General features: G+C 34.0%; 1 protein-coding gene across 3 annotated transcripts in view; it reads right to left on the bottom strand.

The window, feature by feature from the left end:
- PSMD14 (proteasome 26S subunit, non-ATPase 14) overlaps positions 1–23260 on the bottom strand; it is a 94544-nt gene that overhangs the window by 36994 nt on the left and 34290 nt on the right. For 2 of the 3 annotated variants that reach the window (XM_001493620.6, XM_014732507.3), the window contains 4 exons: positions 6547–6618; positions 6207–6326; positions 2645–2715; positions 1480–1630 (listed from right to left, as the gene is read on the bottom strand). In XM_001493620.6, the coding sequence (XP_001493670.1) occupies positions 1480–1630; positions 2645–2715; positions 6207–6326; positions 6547–6618 (414 nt within the window). Of the gene's footprint in view, positions 1–1479; positions 1631–2644; positions 2716–6206; positions 6327–6546; positions 6619–20769; positions 20896–23260 lie in introns of all 3 variants that reach the window. The other variant, XM_070241882.1, reaches the window with a different exon arrangement.

Raw genomic sequence — 23260 nt, 5'->3', positions numbered from 1 at the left:
CTAAAATAATAGTTATTACTTAAATGAGTTACTTACGAGTTACTAAAAAGGTATCTTAATTATCAGAGAATTAAACTTAAGAAGTATTATATTATACTTTTAATTTGTAAAACTAACAACAGTGAAGGATTTTCAACTCTTTTTATCTATATCAATTAAGTAACAATACACTTAGCAAAAGGAAAGTAAATAAATTGAAATATAGGTACATAGCAAGCATCAGAAGTTATCCATTCTGAATTGCCTAGTATATCAGTTTCTATTATTATTGTTTTTGTAGCTAGTTTCCGCCTCTGAAAAGTTAACTCACATGTAATAGGATGATGATTTAGAGAAGACCTCAATTTTTATTCATCATAATAATATGATGTCAGAAAGAGTACAACTTCAAATTCATGACAGATAAAAACTCCATGTTTTAACAGCCATATTTAGTTGGTAATCTGCAATACTATCAAACTCCAGGTCTGGTAGATAGCAAGCCAATATTTATTTTTAAGTGCTCTAAAAATTACTTGTAAAAGCTGCATAAAAAGGATTCCATAAATGTATTGTGATTTTATTTTAACAATTATTCTACACTACAATGGAAGTACATGCTCAAACAAGACACCTCAGCAGTATTTTAAAGCAGTAACCACCTAGCCAATTTCTGTATGTTCTGTAGTTTTTCTAATCCATTCTCCCTGTGGTTGAGCAAAATCGAATTGCCTCTCACATTTGCAGACAGCTCTGTGAAGGTGATAATAGAGCTGCTCCCTGCTGTCATGAGGCAGGAAATAGGAAAATGGCATATGGGGCTAGAAAGAAAGAAATAAAAAAAAGAAAAAGAGAAAGAACGAATGAATGAAAAAAAAAGAACTAAACAAGAACAAAAGATTTCAACAAAGAACAACTATAACCCGATATGCTTTGCAAGTTAATCTCTTTTCAGAATCATTTAGCATATTTAATTATTCATCTGTGTCCTCACTCCAAAAACACAAATGTCTGATACCAAGTCTTTGGGGCAAGTTTTCATTATCTAAAATATTTGGAACATACAACTCCAAAACATGTCCTGCACAATGCCTACAAAGCAGAGCTCTTTAACTAGGTTTTAAAAATGTTGTGTCAATCTCAAATTCACCATTTTAAAATAAAAGAAGATAGAACAATTTCATAAACATATTAATATAACATGTATAGCAAGCTTTTAGTAAGGTTTAACATTCCTAAATCTATGAAATAAAAAAATTAAAGATAAACATTTATGATTAGACAATAGGTGCAAGAGTAGAATCAAATCTCTAAATAGTTAAATCGCTAATACCACCAAGACACATTTATCAACTTGTACAGAGTTGTTTGTTTGTTTAAGTAAACAGACAGGGTTTTTTGTGTAATTAAGAATACTGCTTTAAACAAAATAGATTTTCACTTAATATATCTGTAAACAGAATGTGGCAGTAGATGCTAAAAAGACAGAATCTACTCTACCTTTCCTTTTACACTCTGAATGGGATCCACAACCACTGCCACAGCTCTCTCCGACAAGGCTTCAAAGCTCTGCTGAGTGTTGATATCCACACCAGAAAGCCAACAACCAAAGCCGGGGTGACTGTGATACCAACCAACAACCATCTCAGGCCTGAAACAAAGAGGGCATTCAGCCGTTCAGAACAGAACAAGTAACACACTTATGATATGAAAAGAAACAACACATTAACAGGGTATAAATTAAGAAGAGATGAAAAACACACAGGTGTGAAAAAGCACCATTAGAAACACTGAAATCATATACCATATTACCCAGAAAACATGGAAATGAATAAGTGTGACAAAGGAGTGCTATCATTAAGAGATGCACATTAGCAGTGGTGGATAAGGCTTTCAGTTTTTCACCTTGTTACCACACTTTCTCAGAGCCAGTTTTTACCCTTTCAGCATTCAAGTAAATATCTACTCTTTAACTCCTTAGCTCTGGGAGTTGGATTTTCCAGGCAGAGTACATTTTTAACAATGGACACCAGGATCCACTGTTGTGAAAGGATTAAATATCAATTAAACCAGCAGTAGAACTAGGAACTCAGTCAAAAACCAATTTGCACTGTTCTGCTCAGCTGCTGAGCCTTTTGCTAACATTAATTTTGAAGTTTTTTTCCACAGTAGAAGAATTTGAGCAAGAGAATGACAACCATTGAGAAATTTAATCTGGAGGGGAAAAACTGAGTAATATTTGGATTCTACTTTCCCTGTCTTTAACACTCTTATGCCTACAAATATAATTAAATATTCAGAATCTTATTCAGTTGCAACTCTCAAATACATGGAACATACAAGCTCTTTCACTTACAAGTGACTAGAGAGTAATTCCATATGCTAAACAGAGGAAAGCTACAGCCCAAGCTTACTATGTGACAGTTGAGAATTTTAACAGGAGGCAGTTTTCTGATTGGCAAGTTTCTTTGATTCTAGGGGGAAGAGATACCAGATAGGTGGTGTACGGCACTATACAAAAGTATAGTAATACTTTTATACTAACTCCGTGGCTTTTTTTCCTAGGAATATTTGTAAACTATTCAAATAATATTCAAAACCAAAATTATGAGAAACATTTCTGAAAATATTTCCCATTAACCCTTTATATGATCATTTAAAATACCTTCCTGTCTGCTTCAACATATCCAACATTTTGGCTTGGAACACTGGATCAACTGCCTCCACACTGACACCCTGGTTGACAAAGAAAGAAAAATGATCAGCTTTTATAACTATGAAAAAAACCCTTTGTATTTGCAACATAAATGACCAAAAACCTACCAAAAAACCCATATGTTATTTGGGGATACCAAAATAATTTTATAGGTTTTGATACTCATATCTGATACCCACTCATGTCATTCAATTATAAACCATACGTCAATAAATACTAGGCTTCTAGGGGGCTGGCCCTGTGGCCGAGTGGTTAAGTTCGCGCGCTCCGCTGCAGGCGGCCCAGTGTTTCGTTAGTTCGAATCCTGGGCGCGGACATGGCACTGCTCATCAGACCACGCTGAGGCAGCGTCCCACATGCCACAACTAGAAGAACCCACAACGAAGAATACACAACTATGTACCGGGGGGCTTTGGGGAGAAAAAGGAAAAAATAAAATCTTTAAAAAAAATAAATAAATAAATACTTAGGCTTCTAAAATTGCCAAGTACTAAACCACTGTTAGCTAATGAGTCAAGACAATTTTCAGGATCCTTTAAGAGATGGCCTTGGCTATGTATACACCAGAAATACCAAATAGCTGAACCAACTATTTTTTGCTTAGACTTATCTAGGCAAGCATACTTCCTAATGCCATCCTCTGATAACTGATAAGCACTGTGTATCTCTTCCATCTCATTTGAAGTTCTACAACTACACAGCTATTATAATAATCAACAGCCTCAAGTCTTTTCTAAGTAAGGTAAACAAAGTAAACACTTTGAAGAAGGAAAATAATTTATTAGTTTCCCAGAGTTGTTTTTGTTCCTTTTTTGGATGGGTGGCTTAGGAGGTGAAGTAGTTCAGTGCTTCAGTTAGCACTGCTTGGTAGACTTGGTTTTTGGAGGGAAATACACTTTTGAATATTAACTCAAATATAAAAGCATTCACAAAAAATTCCCCCTAGAGACAATCTATAACCCAGTCTTTTATGTGTTGCATTATTTTCCTAGTTCAACCAAGAGAAGATTTTAGAACATGGAAGAATTAAGCGCATTCCTATCATCTCTCTGGTGATAAATAACTGCCATTACATTCCCACAAGGCTCTCTTCTAACATCAGGAATTTAAGTCTAATCTACTTAAACAAACCAGTTAACATAAGCACTTCTTTCCTACCAAAACAAACAGTATTTTGAATTCTAATTGAGAATGCATCCTCAAGAACAGGGGTATGCAATCTGCTGCCTACAGGCTAAGAATGGTTTTTTACATTTTTAAAGGGTTGTTAAAAAAAAAAACCAAGAATATGAGACAGAGACATATGTCTTTACAGAAAAAGTTTGCTAACTCTTGGGCCAGAAGAAAAACTTTCTAATTCTACTACATGGAATGAACATGGGAATCAAAACCTTCTATTTTACATTGTCAAACAAGCATTTAAAAGGAAATAAAGATATTAAAGTTTAAGAACCCTTTATTATAGATGGATATCCACATAAGGACCACATGTAACAGAAATAAGTTAATTTTAATGTTTTATATATTCTGACATGAAAAGATAGATGCAAGTAAAAACAGTCTATGATTTAAATCTAAATCTTTAATTAATATGTAGCATATTTCTCTATGTCCAAACGGCCAAAATACATATCCAGGTGGGCAAAATCGGCAGATCCAAATTAGTTTACCTCAACAAACTGGTCTATTTAAAGAAAAATTTGTGTATTTTTCTATATTTTGCATTATTTACAAATACATTGCATTCTGTAGCAACTACTCAATTTAAAATGCTTACTACACACACACACACACATATTGCATTATTTAAAATTACAATTTGCTTTTCTCTAGTATCTACCTTATCAAAGTATATTTAAAGAGCCTCAAAGAGAACAGCTTTATGACAATTTCTTTAATCCAGATATCTTACAAGGCTTGATAAATGTTGCATATTAGAGAAAACATGTCCATCAGAAAAACATACATATCATATTTTTCTAGGCAAACAGATGAGGCTATGTGTGGGTCTTTTTGGTTTTTCTTTTTAAAGATTTCATTTTTCCTTTTTCTCCCCAAAGCCCCCCAGCACATAGTTGTATAACTTTTTTTTAGTTGTGGGTCCTTCTAGTTGTGGCATGTGGGATGCCACCTCAGCATGGCTTGATGAGCAGTGCCATGTCCACGCCCAGGATCCGAACTAGCAAAACCCTGGGCTGCCGAAGGGGAGCATGCGAACTTAACCACTCGGCCACAGGGCCAGCCCCATATGTGTGTTATTTTATGTTTTGCTTTGTTTTGAGGAAGATTAGCCCAGAGCTAACATCTGCCGCCAATCCTCCTCTTTTTGCTTAGGAAGATTGGCCCTGAGCTAACATCTGTACCCATCTTCCTCTATTTTATATGTGGGATGCCCACCACAGCATGGCTTGATAAGCAGTGTGTAGGTCTGTGTCCGGGATCCGAAGGCCGAAGTAGAGTGTGCGAACTTAAGTGCTACACCACTGGGCCAGCCCTATGTGTGTTTTTTTTTGGAAGACAGATAGAATGGTTATTATTTTTGTGGCCATCTTCTTTAAATCTAAATGCATACCTATCTACACAAGTTCAATGCATTAAACAAAACAGCAAAACAAAAAAAAACTTCCAGAAAGAATAATGTATTCTAACCAGGTAGAGTAGATGACTTTCAAAATCTGTGTGGAGTATGCTTCTTCTATAAACAAACTATCATGCCTGGGCAAAAAGAACTAAAGTTCACCGTGTTCTTTTTGTTTTTTTAAACTCAACATTTGAATAGGAAAAGCCTACGAGTCATCTATCACTACATATAGAACATTTAAAAATGGTCAAATTTCAAAACAATGAGAACAAAACATGAGGACTAGATAACGTATGTGAATTAAAAGTCTAACTGAGAGAATCTCTGAAGTCTTTTGAACCAGGTGTTCAAACTAATACCCTACTATTTTAGGGTAACTAATTTATAAATCCAGCATACTAACCTAGTTAAAGCTGGAGGTATGAGTAACCGGATTTCATGGTCGCATCACTCAGTTTGTAGATCTATAGGGAATTCATGATGCATTTAAAAGATGAATGATTTGGGGCCAGCCCGGTGGCATAGCGGTTAAGTTCACGCACTCTGCCTTGGTGGCCCAGGGTTCACCTGTTCAGATCCCAAATGCAGAACTATGCACTGTTTATCAAGCCATGCTGTAGCAGGTGTCCCACATATAAAGTAGAGGAAGATGGGCATGGATGTTAGTTCAGACCCAATGTTCCTCAGCAAAAAGAGGAGAATTGGCAGCAGGATGTTAGCTCAGGGCTGATCTTTCTCAAAAAAAAAAAAAGGAAAGAAAGAAAAAAAAGATGAATGACTTAATTCAATACAGTCTAGAAATTTCCATCATTAATCTTATGATGAATTTTTCCTATCAGGAAGAGACAATATAATATAGTGAAAGTTATTTTGCATAGGAAAAGAAAAAAGAAACATTTACTTGCAGCAGGCAACCATAAAAGTACTCACTGTTCCTGACTGTGGCATAGCAAACACATCAATCACTCTGACGGTGTAATCATCAACAAATTCTCCAAGCATCAGACCCATAACTTCCATTGGAACTCCAGCACGACCATGTTTTAACATCTGTAAAGAGGAAGATATGTGGACACAAAGCTTTGAGATCTTTGGTCTTTCTTTCTTTAATTAATAACCTAATTTTGTTTCAGTGGAAATAAAACACTCTTATGGATGCAGCTAAAACAAAAGCTTGTCTGAGAGCATTAAGGGGACAAATTTTCCGAAGTAAAAGATATAGTGAAAGCAACAGAGCTCTCAAAAGCAAGTAACTCCATTCAATACTTACTTTTAACAGCGCCAGGGAAGAGATATAGACTTGTTCTGCTGTGTCCACTGCAGGAGCATCTGTAGGTGGCCCCTAGAAACAAGTAAATCAATTATTATAAACATACAGAGTTTATGAGTTTAAAATTAAAATTATATGTTATATAAACAATTGTTTTAAAAGAGTTTTGGGAAAATATGTCAAGTATCCATTTATTCAAGTACAACACAAATCAAAACAAGTTTGCAAATATCAAACTTATAGAAACCATAGTACTCAGGCAAGTGTCCAACGGACATAAATTGAAATCTCAGCAATGCTAATCTATCTCTGCTACAAAATAAATACAATGCACAATTAGCCATGTTTCTTACCACAAAGTTAATATAAAATGTTATATGAGGAACTGAAAGATCAACACAATCAGCCTGCCTTCCAGCTAAAGACAGCATGTAGATTAGGGCTATGGGATCTCTTTGCAGAGAGGTAGGTAACGCGGGGGGAGTGGGGCTGAAGACTTCTAATCCCTGGGTAAAACAGCTGTGAACAACACACTCTGCACTTCACCTGATGAAGCTGTTCCCTCCTCCTTTACAACAACAGATTTAACACAATTGCCCCAGGTGAGAACAAACTGGTTGAGACTGGTATAGCTAACATAAAAATACTTCCAAATCCTGACCCCTACCTTCAAAACAAATATTACTATTAATCTTACAACAGCCTAGGGAAGATACTACATTTCTCCCAAAGGATTCTTATCTTCTTTATCAAAAGCAACAAAACTTTTTTGACTATAATATTCTGCTGCACAAAGTAATTTACATCAGTCCTTACCCTCAAGATGACTACAATCTTATAAATGTAATTCTGCCCCAATGAGTGCACATAGAAAACTTCTTCCTTTTTAATACTGAGAAGTCCGGGAAATTAAAATGAGATGTGATTTATAATTGCCAGGTCCTGTTTTGTGTAAAGTTTCCCTTCCTTGACAATATTCTATTATAAATTACCAAATGAATATGTTAGCTATCAAAATTGTAAGTCAATATTCTATCTCACTTTTATGGGTTTACTTACTAAAATTAAACAATTGCTTTACTCATTACATTTCACACTTATAGGTCTATGTGTACTTTGTGCTTCTTCTTGTCTATTTATACACTAAATTCTGTGATTTTTTTGTTTTAAAAGCTCGTAATATTTACTGAAAGCATTAAGTATGAAAGGTTCTAAAATAAGTTTTCTCTAAATATCACATACAAAAATTATGTTTCCTTATGTAAAAAATGGTGAGAAAAATTAAATCCCTCAAGTTTTATTTTTAATAATAATGCCAAGTAATAAATTTAAAAACCAACCAAATTCTTCATCTATTAACACCTGATGCAGCTTTACTGCTTGTCTTTCAAATAGATATGAATCTCTTTCAGGATGAAAATTCTAAGGTAAACTAAAGTGCTATCATGCCACAATATTTGAGGTCATCATATAAAACATCATATAAAACAATTTTGTTGATATGATAGTTTTATTCATCTAACTAAGAAAGTTTAAGAAAAAAGGCAAGGACAGCAGTAAGTTAGTTGTGACGAGAGGTTTTGGGGAAGCAATACTTTAAGGTCAGGAAAATGAACACTCTGTTCATAAAAATTATCTCCTGGATCCAGAGCAACTTAAAAAATACATATGGAGAAAGAATTTAAATTCTTAAGTATCTAGACTATAGTTATTAACACAGCCTCTCAACTTGCCAGAAAGTACTTTTTAAGAAAAAAAAGAACAGGAAAGTAAAACATCACACCATCACCAAAATGTATTGCTGACAAAGTCCAGAAATAACTTTTGCCATCAATGAAAGAAGCAGCACTCTGTTTTGTTCAACATTATATATAACCAGTACCTAGTAAAGTGCCTGGCACATGGTAAGAACTCAATAAGTACTTGTTGAAAATAATGAATTAATAAATTGAAGTACTGCAAGCCAATGGAACAGAAATCAAAACCATCCATCAGTTATCCTGTGAGAGAGAGCAAGCCATATGCAAGTAGATACAGAGATCCTTAGCAGCTCTCACTATTTTCTTCTGGTTCGGAAACATACTAACAGAAAATCATGTACGAAGAGAAAACCATGCAGTTGTTTCTCTATTGGGTGAGTGCTGTTTTTTGAGAGAGAAGCCAGTGATATTTCCTGTTGGCCCTTTCACTCCATCACTACTCTGTTTCTTGATCTAAGCAGAGACTAAATTTCCCAGAAAACAACTTGGCAAGAAGTAGAGAAGGGTTTGCAGCGGTGAACTGCACCCTAAATAAAAGAGTAACCCACATAAAACATTGTCTATGGGACAGATGTTAAGCAGTGAATGTCTGAGGTTATTATTTTTGTACATGCTCACCTGTTCAGAAGAGCACACAACCAGGCAATGATAGAGAAGAAAATCTCATTTAAGACCTTGGAAACAGAGCTATGAGAGACATCTAAGAACCCATACAGCTGTAGATCAAGAATGACCTGAGCTGAGCAAAATGTGGGGCTATGGACAATTTATATACATTGTCTTTTGGCAAACACACCTGGGAACTACCATTCTGATCACTCAAAGAGAGGAAAGTCATCTAAAACTAGGAATCAGAAACAAAATTTTAGAAAACTTTTGGTATCAGTGAAATACAAGAAAGTTTCCTATCTTTAAAATAGTAAGTTAGAGGACAGATCAAGATGAAAAATAATTAAGAATTAAAATCACATTGGAGGAAACAAGGGTAAAAATAACATGACAAGTTTAATTCAGTGATACAGAATACAAACTTCAGAAGATGTCTCAGAATGTAGAGTAAAAAGTTAGAGATGAAAACTGTTAGAAATATACTGATATCAGAGGACAGAAAGGAGCTGTAAGCTAAGAAACAGAACTGTTCCTAAGATAAAATAAGAAATGGAAAGAATCAATAAGTAAACACAAAGCTGAAGAAAACTTTCTTGAATTAAAAAAAAAATCAACTTTAGATCACTAAATGTCAGACAATAATCTATGAATAAAGTATTAAATCTTGAAAAATCTTACGTAAATCTTAATTACATAGATAAAGCCATACAAGTAGGAAAACTAAATAATATGAAGAAAACAATGCAACTGCAGTTGACTTCGGATTTCTGTGCAACGTTAAATGCAACATTAAATAGCAGAAAACAATGAAACAAAGTTTTAGAGTTTTAAGACAGAAATCTTGTGAGTTAAAAATTTTATACTCAATTAAATAAAATGTCTGAAGGCCCCCCCAACATATTACTAAATATACAAGGGCTCAGAAAATATGACTCTATGCATCCTCCTTCAAAGAACTTCTTGAATAAATGATCCAGCTGAGCCCTCACAAATCAAAATTAGAACCTTAAAAATGGAAAAGCCATTATATAAAAAATTCTGTTAAGACCATTGAAAGCATTTAAAAATAGAGATAGAGCTAAATAACATAAATAACAAGGATCCAAAACCACAGATATTATCCAAGTAACTATATAGGGCAGTGAAGAGAAATGAAGTATACAAAATTCTTTATTTTACATACGGGGGGGAGAAAAAAAGATATCTGTTGAAGTGTTGACTTTGACTATTACAGAAATATACATTAAAGAGTCTTTTTGAACAATTTTAAAATAACCACAATAAACCTTACAACTGAATGTACACCTTACCAAATCACTGGAGAAGAAAAAACAAACACAACACTGACAATAAAGAAATAATAGGAACCAAGAAGGGAGTAAAACAAAAATAGCAAACAACACAAGGTAAGATCAAAAATATTGATAATGAAAAATAAAAATGAATTAAAGTCCCTTATTAAAAGCCTCTCATAATGGCTTTTAAATTGCAATTCATGTATATGCTGCTTACAACTAACAATTAAAACAAAACAAAAAGATTGGCAAGATTTGTTAGTCAGTGACATATTTCTTTCTGCAAAAGAAGTCACAATGGCTAGTATGTTTCATTCGCCTTGCGTTTCTTCAGTGATGCATTACATTAATAGATTTCCCAGTATTAAATTACCTTTGCACTTCTGGGATAAATTGTTCAAGTTTGATTTACGTTTTTACTTTTATTTAGGGTTCTTGTTTCCCTGCTTGTAAGTGAGACTGGTCTGGCATTTTCTTTTTTCTGTTAAATTTATCAGGTTTTGCTATCTTTATGCTAGATTTATAAAATAAATTGGAAAGTTTTACAATTTCTCATTTTCTATGTTCTAGTAATATTTACATATAAACTAAATTATCCATACCTTAAAAATTTGGAAGAGTTCATTAGTAAAACATTTGGCTCAGAAACTGATTTTGGAGCTAACTGTTCTAACTTTTTCTTTTCTTTCTTTTTTTTTTTAAAGATTTTATTTTTCCTTTTTCTCCCCAAAGCCCCCCCGGTACATAGTTGTATATTTTTAGTTGTGGGTCCTTCTAGTTGTGGCATGTGGGATGCCACCTCAGTATGGTCTGATGAGCAGTGCCATGTCCGCACCCAGGATCCAAACTGGCTGCCGAAGGGGAGTGTGCGAACTTAACCACTTGGCCACAGGGCCGGCCCCTGTTATAACTTTTTCAATGCTATTAATCAATTCAGGTTACCTATGTCTTGAGACTAGATGAACTACTATATTGTTCCAGAAAGTTTCATTTCATTTAGATTTCAAAGTTATCACCATAGAATTAAACATATTCTATTTTAATTTTTCATTTTAATTGGTTAATACTGAAACATTTAATTTTTTCTCCATATCACATTATATCACCACCCAGATAGATTAATGATTTACACTTAAAAAAATCAAATCATAACAAAAACTATGCTAAAAATATTGGTGAAGTAAACACTTCCTAATTCATTCTATGAGGCCAGTATTACCCTGATACCAAAGTCAGACAAAGACCCTACTAGATAAGAAAACTAGAGACCAACAGCTCTAATGAATTGGTGCAAAAATCCTCAACAAAATACTAGCAAACAGAACTCAGCATATTAAAAGGATTATACACATGACCAAATGGGATTTATGCCTGCAATGCAAGGATGGTTCAAGATGTGAAAACTGACGAACCAACTTATTACACCACATCAACAGAATGAAAGGAGTTAAAAAGAAAAGAAAAGCATGATCATCTCAACTGATGCAGAAAAAGCATTTGACAAAATTCAACACCCTTTCATGATAAAAACACTCAACAAACTGGCAATATAAGGAAATTATCTCAACATAATGAAAACCATATATGAAAAGTCCACAGTAAATATAACACTCCATGGTGAAAGACTGAAAATGTTTCCTCTAAGATAAGGAACAAGGGCAAGGATGCCTACTTTCACCACTTCTATTCAATATCATACTGAAAGTTCTAGCCAAAGCAATTAGGCAAAAAAGAAAGATATAAAAAGCATCCAAATTGGAAAGGAAGAAGTAACATTATCTCTGTCTGCAGATGATGATCTTACATGCAGAAAACTGAAGATTTCACATACAAAAAAAACCTGTTAAGAGTAAATGAACCCAGCAAAATAGCAAGCTACAAAGTCAATACACAAAACTCAGTTGCATTTTTATACACAAACAACAAACAACCTGAAAAGGAAATTACAAAACCAATTTCATTTACATTAGCATCAAAAAGAATAAATTAGGAATTAACCAAGGAGACAAAAGACTTGCACAATGAAAACTACAACATATTGCTGCAAGAAGTTAACAAAGACAGAAATAAATGGAAACACATCCCATGTTCATGGATTGGAAGACTTAATACTGTTAAACTGTCAAGACTACCCAAAGCATGCAGATCTAGAGATTCGATGCAATCTCTATCAAAATCCCAATGACAATTTTTGCAGTATTAGAAAATCCAGCCTAAAATTCATACAGAATCTCAAGGGACCCTGAATAACCAAAACAATCTTGAAGAAGAACAGAACTGAAAGATTCACACTTCTTGATTTCAAAACTTACTACAAAGCTACAGCAATCAAAACAGTACGATATTGGCATAAAGACAGACATATAGATCAATGGAAGAGAACAGAGAGTCCAGAAATAAACCCCTGCATATATGGTCAAATGATTTTTAATAAGGATATCAAAACAATTCAATGAGGGAAAAGACAATCTTTCAACAAATGGTGCTGGGAAAACTGGATATCCACATGCAAAAGAATGAAGCTGGAACCTTACCTAACACCACACAAAAATTAACTCAAAATGGACCAAAGACCTAAATGTAAAACCTAAAACAAGAAAAAAAGGAAACATAGGACAAAAACTTCATAACACTGATTTGGTATGATTTCCTGGATAAGACACCAAAGATACAAGTAACAAAAGAAAAAATAGACACACTAGACTTCATGAAAATTTAAAAAAAAAATTGTGCATCAAAAGACACTATCAACAGAGTAAAAAGGCAACCCACAGGGGCTAGCCCTATGGTGTAGTGGTTAAGTTTGGTGCACTCTGCTTCAGCAGCCTGGGTTCAGCTTCCCAGCATGGACTTACACCACTCGCCAGTGGCCATGCTGTGGGAGCAACCCACGTACAAAACAGAGGAAGACTGGCACAGATGTTAGCTCAGGGTGAATCTTCTCCAAGCAAAAAGAGGAAGATTGGTGACAAATGTCAGCTCACAGCGAACCTTCCCTGAAAAGCAAAAAAAAAAAAAGGCAACCCATAGAGTGGGAGAAAATACTTGCAAATTATACATCTGACAAGGGATTAATATCCAGAAAATGTAGAAAACTCCTAAAACTCAACAACAACAAAAAACCTGATTCAAAAATGGGCAAAGGATGTGAAAAGACTTTTCTCCAAAGAAGATCTATGAATGGCCTTAAGCACATAAAAACATGCTCAACCTCACTAATCATTAGGTAAATGCAAATCACAACTACAATGCACTACTACCTTACACACATTAGGATGGCTACTATCAAAAAAACAGAAAACAACAAGGATGTGGAAAAACTGGAACCCTTGTGCACTGTTGGAGAGAATATAAAGTGTAAAACGACTGTGGAAAACAGTATGGCAAGTTCTCAAAAAATTAAAAATAGAATACCGTAAGATCCAGCAAGTCAACTTCTGCGTTTATACCCAAAAAAGAACTGAATTAGATCTTAGAGATATTTGTACACAAATGTTCATAGCAACATTACTCATGATAGCTAAAATGTGGGAGCAACCCAAGAGTCCACTGATAGATGAACAGATAAGCCAAATGTGGTATATACATACAATGGAATATTATTCAGCTTTAAAAAGGAAGGCAATTCTGCAATACACTCCAACATGGATGAACCTTCAGGACATTATGCTAAATGAAATAGCCAATCACAAAAAGACAAAATATTGTATGATTCTATTTATATGATGAGCTACTTAGAGCAGTTAAAACCATAGGACAGAAAGTATAATGGTGGTTGCTAGGCGCTGGAGAGAGAGGAGTATGGAGAGTTATTGTTTAGTGATGAGTATAGAGTTTCACTTAAAAAAATACACACATACATATGTATGAATGTCTATCTGATCTGGGCGAGGAAACACATTCTAGGTACAAAACCAACTGATCAAATAAAACAATATAAAACTGATAACACAACCTAAAATTTCTGAATACTAAAAAAATTAAAAAGGAAAAAACTCAAAAAATAGTTGCCCCATTTATGATAAAAAGTCAATACACAAATTAACAAAATACTAAAAGCTTAATGGAAACATGGGCAAAGAATATAAAGCTACTAATTACATAAGAAATACATGATGAAATAAGTAAGAAAAATGTTTAACCTCACTAGTTGACCTTCTTTAATTAAGAAATGCCAATTAACACTTTAAGACGTTGTTGTTGTTTTTCTATCAAAGAAGCTTTACAATGCCCAATTTTGGAGAGGGTATAATAAAAGAGACACTCTCAGCACTGCTGGTAGGAAAGTGAATTGGTATAATCTATCAGAAAAACAACTGAACAATGTATATCAAGAGCCTTACAACTGCACAAACTTTTTGACCTACTTTTGCACTCCAAGATATTATTAAGCAAATAAGCAGAGATGTTTGCATGAACCAGAACGTTCATGATAGTTCTTTTATTAATGCAAATAAACCTAGAAACAAAATATCTACTAATTAAAAAACATTGTTGAGGGGCCGGCCCCGTGGTATAGTGCTTAACTTCAGCGCACTACGCTTCGGCAGTCAGGGTCTGCAGTTTGGATCCTGGGCGCGGACCTACACCACTCAGCAGCCATGCTGTGGCAGCAACCCAAATAGAAAGTGAAGAAACGCTGGCAGAGATGTCAGCTCAGGGCTAATTTTCCTCAAGCAAAAAAAAAAAGAGGAAGATTGGCAATAGATGTTAGCTCAGGGATAATCTTACTCAGCAAAAAAAAAAAAAAAATATATATATATATATATATATTGTTGAAAGCCCCCTTCTCTGAGATCTCTGATGGCTCAAGTCATCTTAATCAGCAACATTGCCTTAAGCCAAAAGTACCCTAGCCTTCTGTTATACTCAATATTTTTAATTTACAATCTTGAAGGAATCCTCCCCTAATTTAAAAAGAAAGCTAAGAGAAAGAAGTATGTCTGCTAAGTACATTCACATAGAGGCAGATTTTTCTTTCTTGGAGGCTAGATAACAAAGTGAGGTAAATTAAGAACCCACAGGACAACCACATAGGCTTCAATGCTTACCAGCAGAAAATATTTTCAAGCACTTAAGGATGCAGCCTTTTTTTTGCCAGCTCTTGACTGTACGTAAGGGATTCCACTTTAGAAAGTTCTTTATTCTCAAAATCTGAGCTACCCGTATAGGAAAGAGACTTAGAATTATGATATATAGGAAATGTTCAAAGGAACTTGATGAAGCTTGGAAAAGATTCAAGGTACAACAGCTATCTTCAAATATATTTAAAAAGTTGTCACACAAAGTTCAGACTAATAGTTCTCAAAGTGCAGTCCTTGAACCAGACGTGCCAGCATCACCTGGGCATTTGTTAGAACTCACATTCTTACGGACTCAGAAAGTCTCCTGGCAGAACTCAGAAATCTGAGCTTTTTACAAAGCCCTCCAGGTGACTACAATGCTCGCTAAGAGAACCATTGAATTAAAATATATAGTTCGTAAACTATGGGCTAACAGGATGAAGCAATGGGGAGATTAAATTTGAGTTCAATATAAAATATATTGGTCCAAGGTATCTAAAGAAGAACTGAAGTTGAGTTCCCTGTAATTGGAGTTATTCAAACATAAGTGTTCAAATTGGTGAAAATGTTACAGAAGGGTTCAGACATTTGGTGACTGATTAAATCAGGTATTTTTAGGGTCCCTCCTAAATTACTAACAGTACCAATCATCATATTGTCCCCCAAGGGAGACATCTCTAATTCAAAGTCCTCAAAACTCAAACCATGTTTCTCTACAAACTAATCTTCCCAACTTATAACTCTAATTATCTTCAGTCTCAAACTAGAAACCTAGGCAAAATCTTTGTTGACTTTCCTTCGGTTCTTATATTCAATATATCACCAAGTTTTATCAATTCTTTGTTATTCTGCAGTGTGACAGATTTTTAAAATATTCATTTTTGGGAAAGGAGTTTCAAGAAAATATCATCCACAGAGTTTACTCCTAGTCAAGTAAGTTTGGAATACGTTGCATATCCACCCTATCCCCCCCAGATTTATGTTGTATGTTAGAATATTAAAGCCTCTAAGAAAAATCCTGGAGTGGAAAAAATCTGTTTATCTTTGTTTAACCTAAAGTTTTCGGAATCATTGCATGGGCCACATGGTCCTCTGAGAGAAAATCTGGAGTTTCTTTTTCAGGCTCTGAAAAAATTGATCATTTTTTCAAATATGAGGTAGAGATCAATCCCAAGCTCCAAATAATATTTAAGTATTTACCATGTGCCTAGCACTTTAGCTGCATGGTTAAAACGAAGGCTTCAAAAGCTCATGATGTAGTTAGAAAGGCAGAAAAAACACACATTGGCATACATCCCCAGGACTAAAATGCAATTACTGACTTCTGGCAACACGCTCTTTCCACTACAGCATACCATCCCATTAACAGATGACCAAATCTACTTTTATTCTGGAAGCTTAGTTCCTTTCCATTGTTTACAACTTTAGAATCCTCTGCCACCTGGAGCCATTTCCTATTAAAGAAAATGGAAATAAGACTTGAGAGGTTCTTCTATCCAAAAGCAGTCAGTATGCCCGCTGAGAACAGGGAACACTTCAGAGCCTCCCTATATTTTCTGAAATCTAGATGGACACAGTGGGCCTATGCAAAGCAAAACGCACCACTGGATTTACTTATACAGTACTACATACGCTACTATGAAAACAAAAATATGCCTTTTTATTAAAATACACTGTAGGATATTTAAGTCACAAAAAACATTTGGCGTTGTTTTGTTTTTTTTAATCACAGCATACAAATGATAGAAAATAACAGTTCTCAAACATATCACCTTGTTCAAACAATTAAATCATGGTTGTATATATGTAAGCATACAACATTATTTGAGTATTACTTTAATGTATTTTAAAGAACAGAGTAAATGTACGCAACAAAAATAGGACACTAATTCATAACAGAAGTAGAGGTCTCAAGTAAGAATTTTCAAGATAATTCAGGTGCTAGATGGCTATAGTAGGCAAATAAATACAGACATACAGCTCTACTTTAAATGTTAAATAACTCAAGAAAAAAAAATATGAGGCAGTGGATTCAAGGAGAGGAAATCTAGTATTCCAATGTATATATAAAACCTTATCTTTACCCATTCATCCATTGATGGGCACTTAGGTTGTTTGCAAGTCTTAGCTATTGTGGATAATGCTGCAATGAACATGGGGATGCACACATCTTTTCAAATTAGTGTTTTTTCGTGTTCTTTGGATAAATACCCAGAAGAGGAATAGCTGCATCATATGGTAGTTCTGTTTTTAATTTTTTGAGGAATCTCCATACTGTTTTCCATAGTGGCTGCACCAGTTTACATTCCCACCAAGAGTGTACATGGGTTCCCTTTTCTCCATATCTTCTCCAACACTTGTTACTTCTTGTCGTTTTAATAATAGCCACATCTCATTGTAGTTTTGATTTGCATTTCCCTAATAATTAGTGATGCTGAACATCTTGTCATGTGCTTGTTGGCCATCTGTATATCTTCTTTGGAAAAATGTCTATTCAGACCCTTCTACGGTATATGAACTATATTTCAATAAAACTGTTCAAAAAAAAAAAAAGAGGGGAAATGTATAGAGTAGGAGCAGTCAGGGTAATGAAGTGATAATGGGCACAGAGATGGAGTCCCAGGATTGGGAAGTGTTACCCAGCAAAACAAACATAATGATGGTTTTATCCCTCACCCACAGAAAGTTTCCAAGTCCCTTTAACTACCCCTGCCCTCATGTCTCATATTTACAATCCTATGACTTTAATGAAAAACAAAAGATTTCACAGGTAGAAACTGATTCTGTTTTCTTAAATTAGACTTAAGTTAACTATTGTTAGGCTATGTTTACATTCAACTAAAATGGACACATGGTGATCCCATATAACAACAAATTATACATGTCCCATTCACAGGATGAAGAAAATCTCAATAAATGTACAGAATTTGAATTACTTCCGTCACCTTTCATATACTGAGAACTTATTATGTTTAAGAAACTAAGCTAAATGCTGGGTAAACTAAGGTAAGAACTGTATAATTATATAAATAAAATGAAAACTTGGGCACAAATATTTTTTGAATTTCTTAAATTGGCTTAGGCTGTTACTTTTATAAAAAATAAGTAATGGAGAAAATGTTTTCTTTCTGATGCTTAATAGCACAGCTCTAAATTTATCAGCTTACATAGTGTGTGAACTATTCAAGTTAACTCTGCTAACCTTATAACAACTATTTTAGCAGCATAATAGAGAAGTAAAGAAAGTCATTATTTTCGAGACTGGACATATAACTTAAATTTCAAGGTCCTTTAATAACAACTATTAGCATAACTGAAGGCACTGATATAACTAAAGTGGTATTAAGCAAAAGAAAAAATAAAATAAAAAACTGAAGAAACCTGGTCTTATTTCACACATTGCCACTACAAAACAAAAACACATCACTGACAACAGGTAAGTAAAATAAGACACTTCTGAATGTTCTGCAACTTTAATGTCTACTGTTAAAACTTAAATGAGCGTTACAATTTGAAAATTGGAATATGATCTAGTTACATATTGCTGTAAAAATATGGAACTAAAATGCACACAATACCCCCATATAAACAAGATAAGTACTTTTGCTATACAAATCCTTAATACTCAATACCAATAGGCAACTTTGAAATTACTTAAATAAATCTGACACTTTAAAATAAGTTTGTTTTAAAAGAAGGAAAATCCATACCTTTAAACTTACTAAGAGTATAAGTCAACAATCTAACAGAACTATAGGCTAAGTAGGTGAGCATATGGACAAGCAGTATAACCAACCTTTATACATACATGAAAATCTATGATATAATATCTATTATATAAGTATATATAACATACCTATTATGATATAGCACCTATTATGGACTCCACAAAGGCATCAAACTTACCTCTCTCTACAATGAGTTTTGATCTGCCATGTTTAGTAAAATAGAAATTATCATCCAGGTCCACAAATTTTAAATGTGGTTAAATTAAATGAGACACGGATTGTTTTTTTCCATTTAGAAGGTTAAAATCTGATCCAGCATAAAAAACTGTGAGTTTTACTTGGGCAGCCCTTGTTGACTAAGTGTTAAAAAAAAAAGGCATTTGCCATTATAACAGGATAAAAACTAACGACTCAAAGTGTTACCTACTCAGGCCTTTTAACAAATTTGTTAACACTATTAGTTACATTACTCCACCTTTCTCTTAGTGTGAACTGGTATCAATTATTTAGCCAATTTTATTATGTTATTAAAATACCTGCTGATTAAACATGAACCAAAGTGTCACTTAAAAGAAATGTAAAATACATAGTATCACTGAACTGCAATATTCCAAAAATATCTAAAAATATAAAGTTATCTTGGGAAATGACAAAAAACATTTCAAAATTTGTAAAACAGTTGTTCTGGGATTAAAATTACACAGGACTTATTTTTATAATGGTTGTTTAAAAGTATATATTTGGTCCTGAATTATAGAATTATTTTTAAAGGTCTCTTAAAATATGTATTTTTCAACAAAGAGAAAATATACTTTACTAACAAATGAAGGTAATTACATTTTTAAAAACAAAATAAAACCTACTCATATATAATATTGAATAGTTGACAGAAAATAATTCTTAATTTATGGTATCCAATATAACCCTGAACAGAATTTGTCAAAAAATTTAAAAATCTGATGAAACCACCACCTTCAGTTTTCTCAACTAAAACTCCCAAAAAAAAAAACAAAAAACACAAAATAAGCAAATTCAAACACAGACAAATAACTACCACTGTATTGTTTATCTCTTACCCAGCAAGATAAGAAACAACCTTTTAATACTAATTTTGTGAGTATTAAACAACTAGTGTGAAAAACAAGCTGCATGTAAACTATTTCTACTGCCTGAGCTTCAATGACTAGCTGAGGCAACCTGTTATAGGAGGTGTTAATTGGCAATAGGAGTACAAGTCAGAAGCACGTTCCCCATCGTCCTAACCCAGCAAGGCTAGGTCATTAAAGTGGAAATGAATTCTTTCATGTCGACTTAACCCTTTCAATGCATGATTTCAGCTGTTTTCTCTCAATTAATTTTAAAAACTTGTTACTTTTTAGAGTTAAAAAAAATGTTCCCCCAAAAAAGGTCCTTTGGCTGACAGTTCCAATGACTATATTATTCAGAAGGGAAGAACAGAGCAAGTTAATTACAATGTACTATTGCAACTCTCTCCTCTGAAAAAACATATAAACTAATTGTATTTGCTTATTTTAACACTGAAAAGAAGATATAGGATATAGTGTTTAAAAATAGGTCGGAACCATTTAGTCATATAGGGTTTACATTTGATTTACGTTTCTATTTATGGATCCAACGACTGACCCATGATGATATAACTTAATCACCTTAACCTTGGGATAGAGTGGTATTAATTTTTTTATTCCCATAATGCCCATACAAGAATCCCCAAAATAAAAATATTTTCAAACATATATAAGTTAAACACCTTTCTAATTATGTTTCATTACTCTGATAAGGTGCACAGTCACAGCATATCCTGATGACTGGTTGCCAAAAGCCCAAAATTCCTTATATGGCATGATCTCAGAGGTTTCCAGATGGCACATTAATTCTTTAAAAAAAAAAAAAAAAGACAAAAAGAAGGAAAGAAAAATAAGAATGGAAATGTCAAAATAATGATGCATTGCTTTTGAAATGCCATATTTATAAATACTAATATTCCTATAAATTTTTAAGCATCGTAGGCATTTAAAATAAAACTATACAAATATTCTAAATATTACGATTAAAAAATTAATATACATATGCTGCATCTTTCATCTGAGTAATCTTAAAAGTATTTCCTTTAATAAAAATAACAGAGTAAGAATTAAACATCAGAAAACCTTTAATACCCAACACTATGTCCCTTGTGATAAATAAGTAAAAAATTACCAACATGACAATGGGGACATAATTTCATCCACTGTTATAATATAGCTGGGCTCTTGAGTAACTATAACCAACAAAATATTTATTAGAAAGTTGATCAGCAAGGGCTTAGATAATAATGGGCAATACAACAGTTCAAGGAGGTCAAAAAATGGGAATTAAACTATATTCATATACTCTACACTATACTCCTTTCCCTAACTCACTCATCTCCTCCTTTCAAGTCTTCCAGTTCCTGCCTCTCTGAGAAGTGACTGTCTTTCCCTAGGCCTACTGAGCTCCTCCAATATAGCAAACCTAAGTGGCTGTTCTGGAGCCAATATTTTGAGAATATAAAAATTTCAGCGGGACACAGGTAGAGGAGTGAGGCAATGAATTAGTAGAGGAATGGGGGAGATGACACCATTACCTGGTCATAAAGACACCTGATCAAAGTCACATAAGAAGCTGGTAGCCTAGTGCACAATGCCAACTGTGACATTTCTTTCTCTTTAAGACCACCCTTGATATTCACTTTGAAGCAATTTTCACCTACTTAAAAATGTGTGTATATGTGTGTGTGTGAAATATGCCATAAGCACTAATCACTTTAGACATCTATGAAATCTGTCTCACCAGAATAGGGGCCAACTGTCCCCCATTTTGGGTGACTTTCACTTTGTCCCATAGCAATGAGGAAGGAGCAAGCATGATGATTGACTACCTTTGTTATAAAGAAGCATCACCTTACAGAGAATCAGTTAAACTTCAGAAACCATAAGTCAACTACAAATGTTTAGGAGTGGCTAAAACAGCTATCTTTTTAAATTGGAAATAGCATCCCAGAATCAAGCAGAACCTGGAATGTCCTACAACAAACTGAACATTAAGGTATCAGAACTGTTCCACCACAGACTCTACAACTGGCTTTAGAGTTCTTATAGTCATAGGTGGCCTTTTTTTCTTTAACACTGTTCAACTACAGTACTATTTATTTATGTATTTAAATTACAAAACATGTAAATAAAGTCAGTCACAAATCAAATGGTTATTTTGGAAAGCATTCATAATTCATTAATTAGCCCATCTTCTAAATCATACCATGTAAAGCCATGTATAGAATGTTAGACATTTCATACACAAAGAATACATTTTTTTTTTATTCACTCAACAACCACAGACTTGCCATGTACTTGCCATGTACTGGCCATGTACTGGCTATACAAAGGTAGACAGGCTCTCCTCTTAAAAGACTTACAAACTAGAAGGCAGGCAAGAAAGAGAAAAATCATAAATACAACAGAGTAGATTAAGTGCAAAAACAGAAGCACCTACACGGGGCATAGAAGTCAGAGCAATCTATCTGATAAAAGCTTTCCTTATGCTAAGAATTGAAGAATAGGTAGAACTGTTACAAGCAAAAAAAGGGAGAGGGTAGTGGTGGGGAAAGGCATTCCAAGAAAAGAAATGACACATTGAAAGGCACAGAGACATAAAACAGCAATCACCTTGCACATTACCATTCAAAGTTTTTTAAACAATAAAATGGGTTGACTAAAGCACGAATTCTTAAGAAGTCAAACATGAGTTAACATTGCTTAAATTTCAATAGATATTTTCTGAAGATGTGACATCTTTAAAGAAATGCTTTTTCGTATCCACGCTTTTGACTTTATGAAAAATATTCAGCAATTTAGAATATGAATCAAACAGTTTGGAGTTCTCTGACATGCTTAAAAGAAATATATAGTTACAAGACACTAAAGGAGAAGATGATGTTTTTTTCCATATAAAATCTTGTCTTATTAGTAATATGTAGTGTCTCTTTGGTTTATAGAATTTGTACAAATATTATATGACTCACAGTCTTGAGGCCAGGGGCTATTTCTCTTTAACATATAGTTCTCAGAACAAAATATTCTTTCAACAAATAATACTATAAAAAGCTGATTATCTGACATCCAAGCAATGGGTACCACTGGAAGAGAAGACAGAGTTCAAGGCAGGGATTAGCTGGATCACTGATCAAAGAAGCTGAAGGTTAAGTGGATGTGATTGTGATCAGC

Source organism: Equus caballus, chromosome 18 (genome assembly GCF_041296265.1).
Source record: "Equus caballus isolate H_3958 breed thoroughbred chromosome 18, TB-T2T, whole genome shotgun sequence".
NCBI classification, from domain to species: Eukaryota; Metazoa; Chordata; class Mammalia; order Perissodactyla; family Equidae; genus Equus; species Equus caballus.
This window is presented reverse-complemented; position numbering and strand designations above follow the sequence as displayed.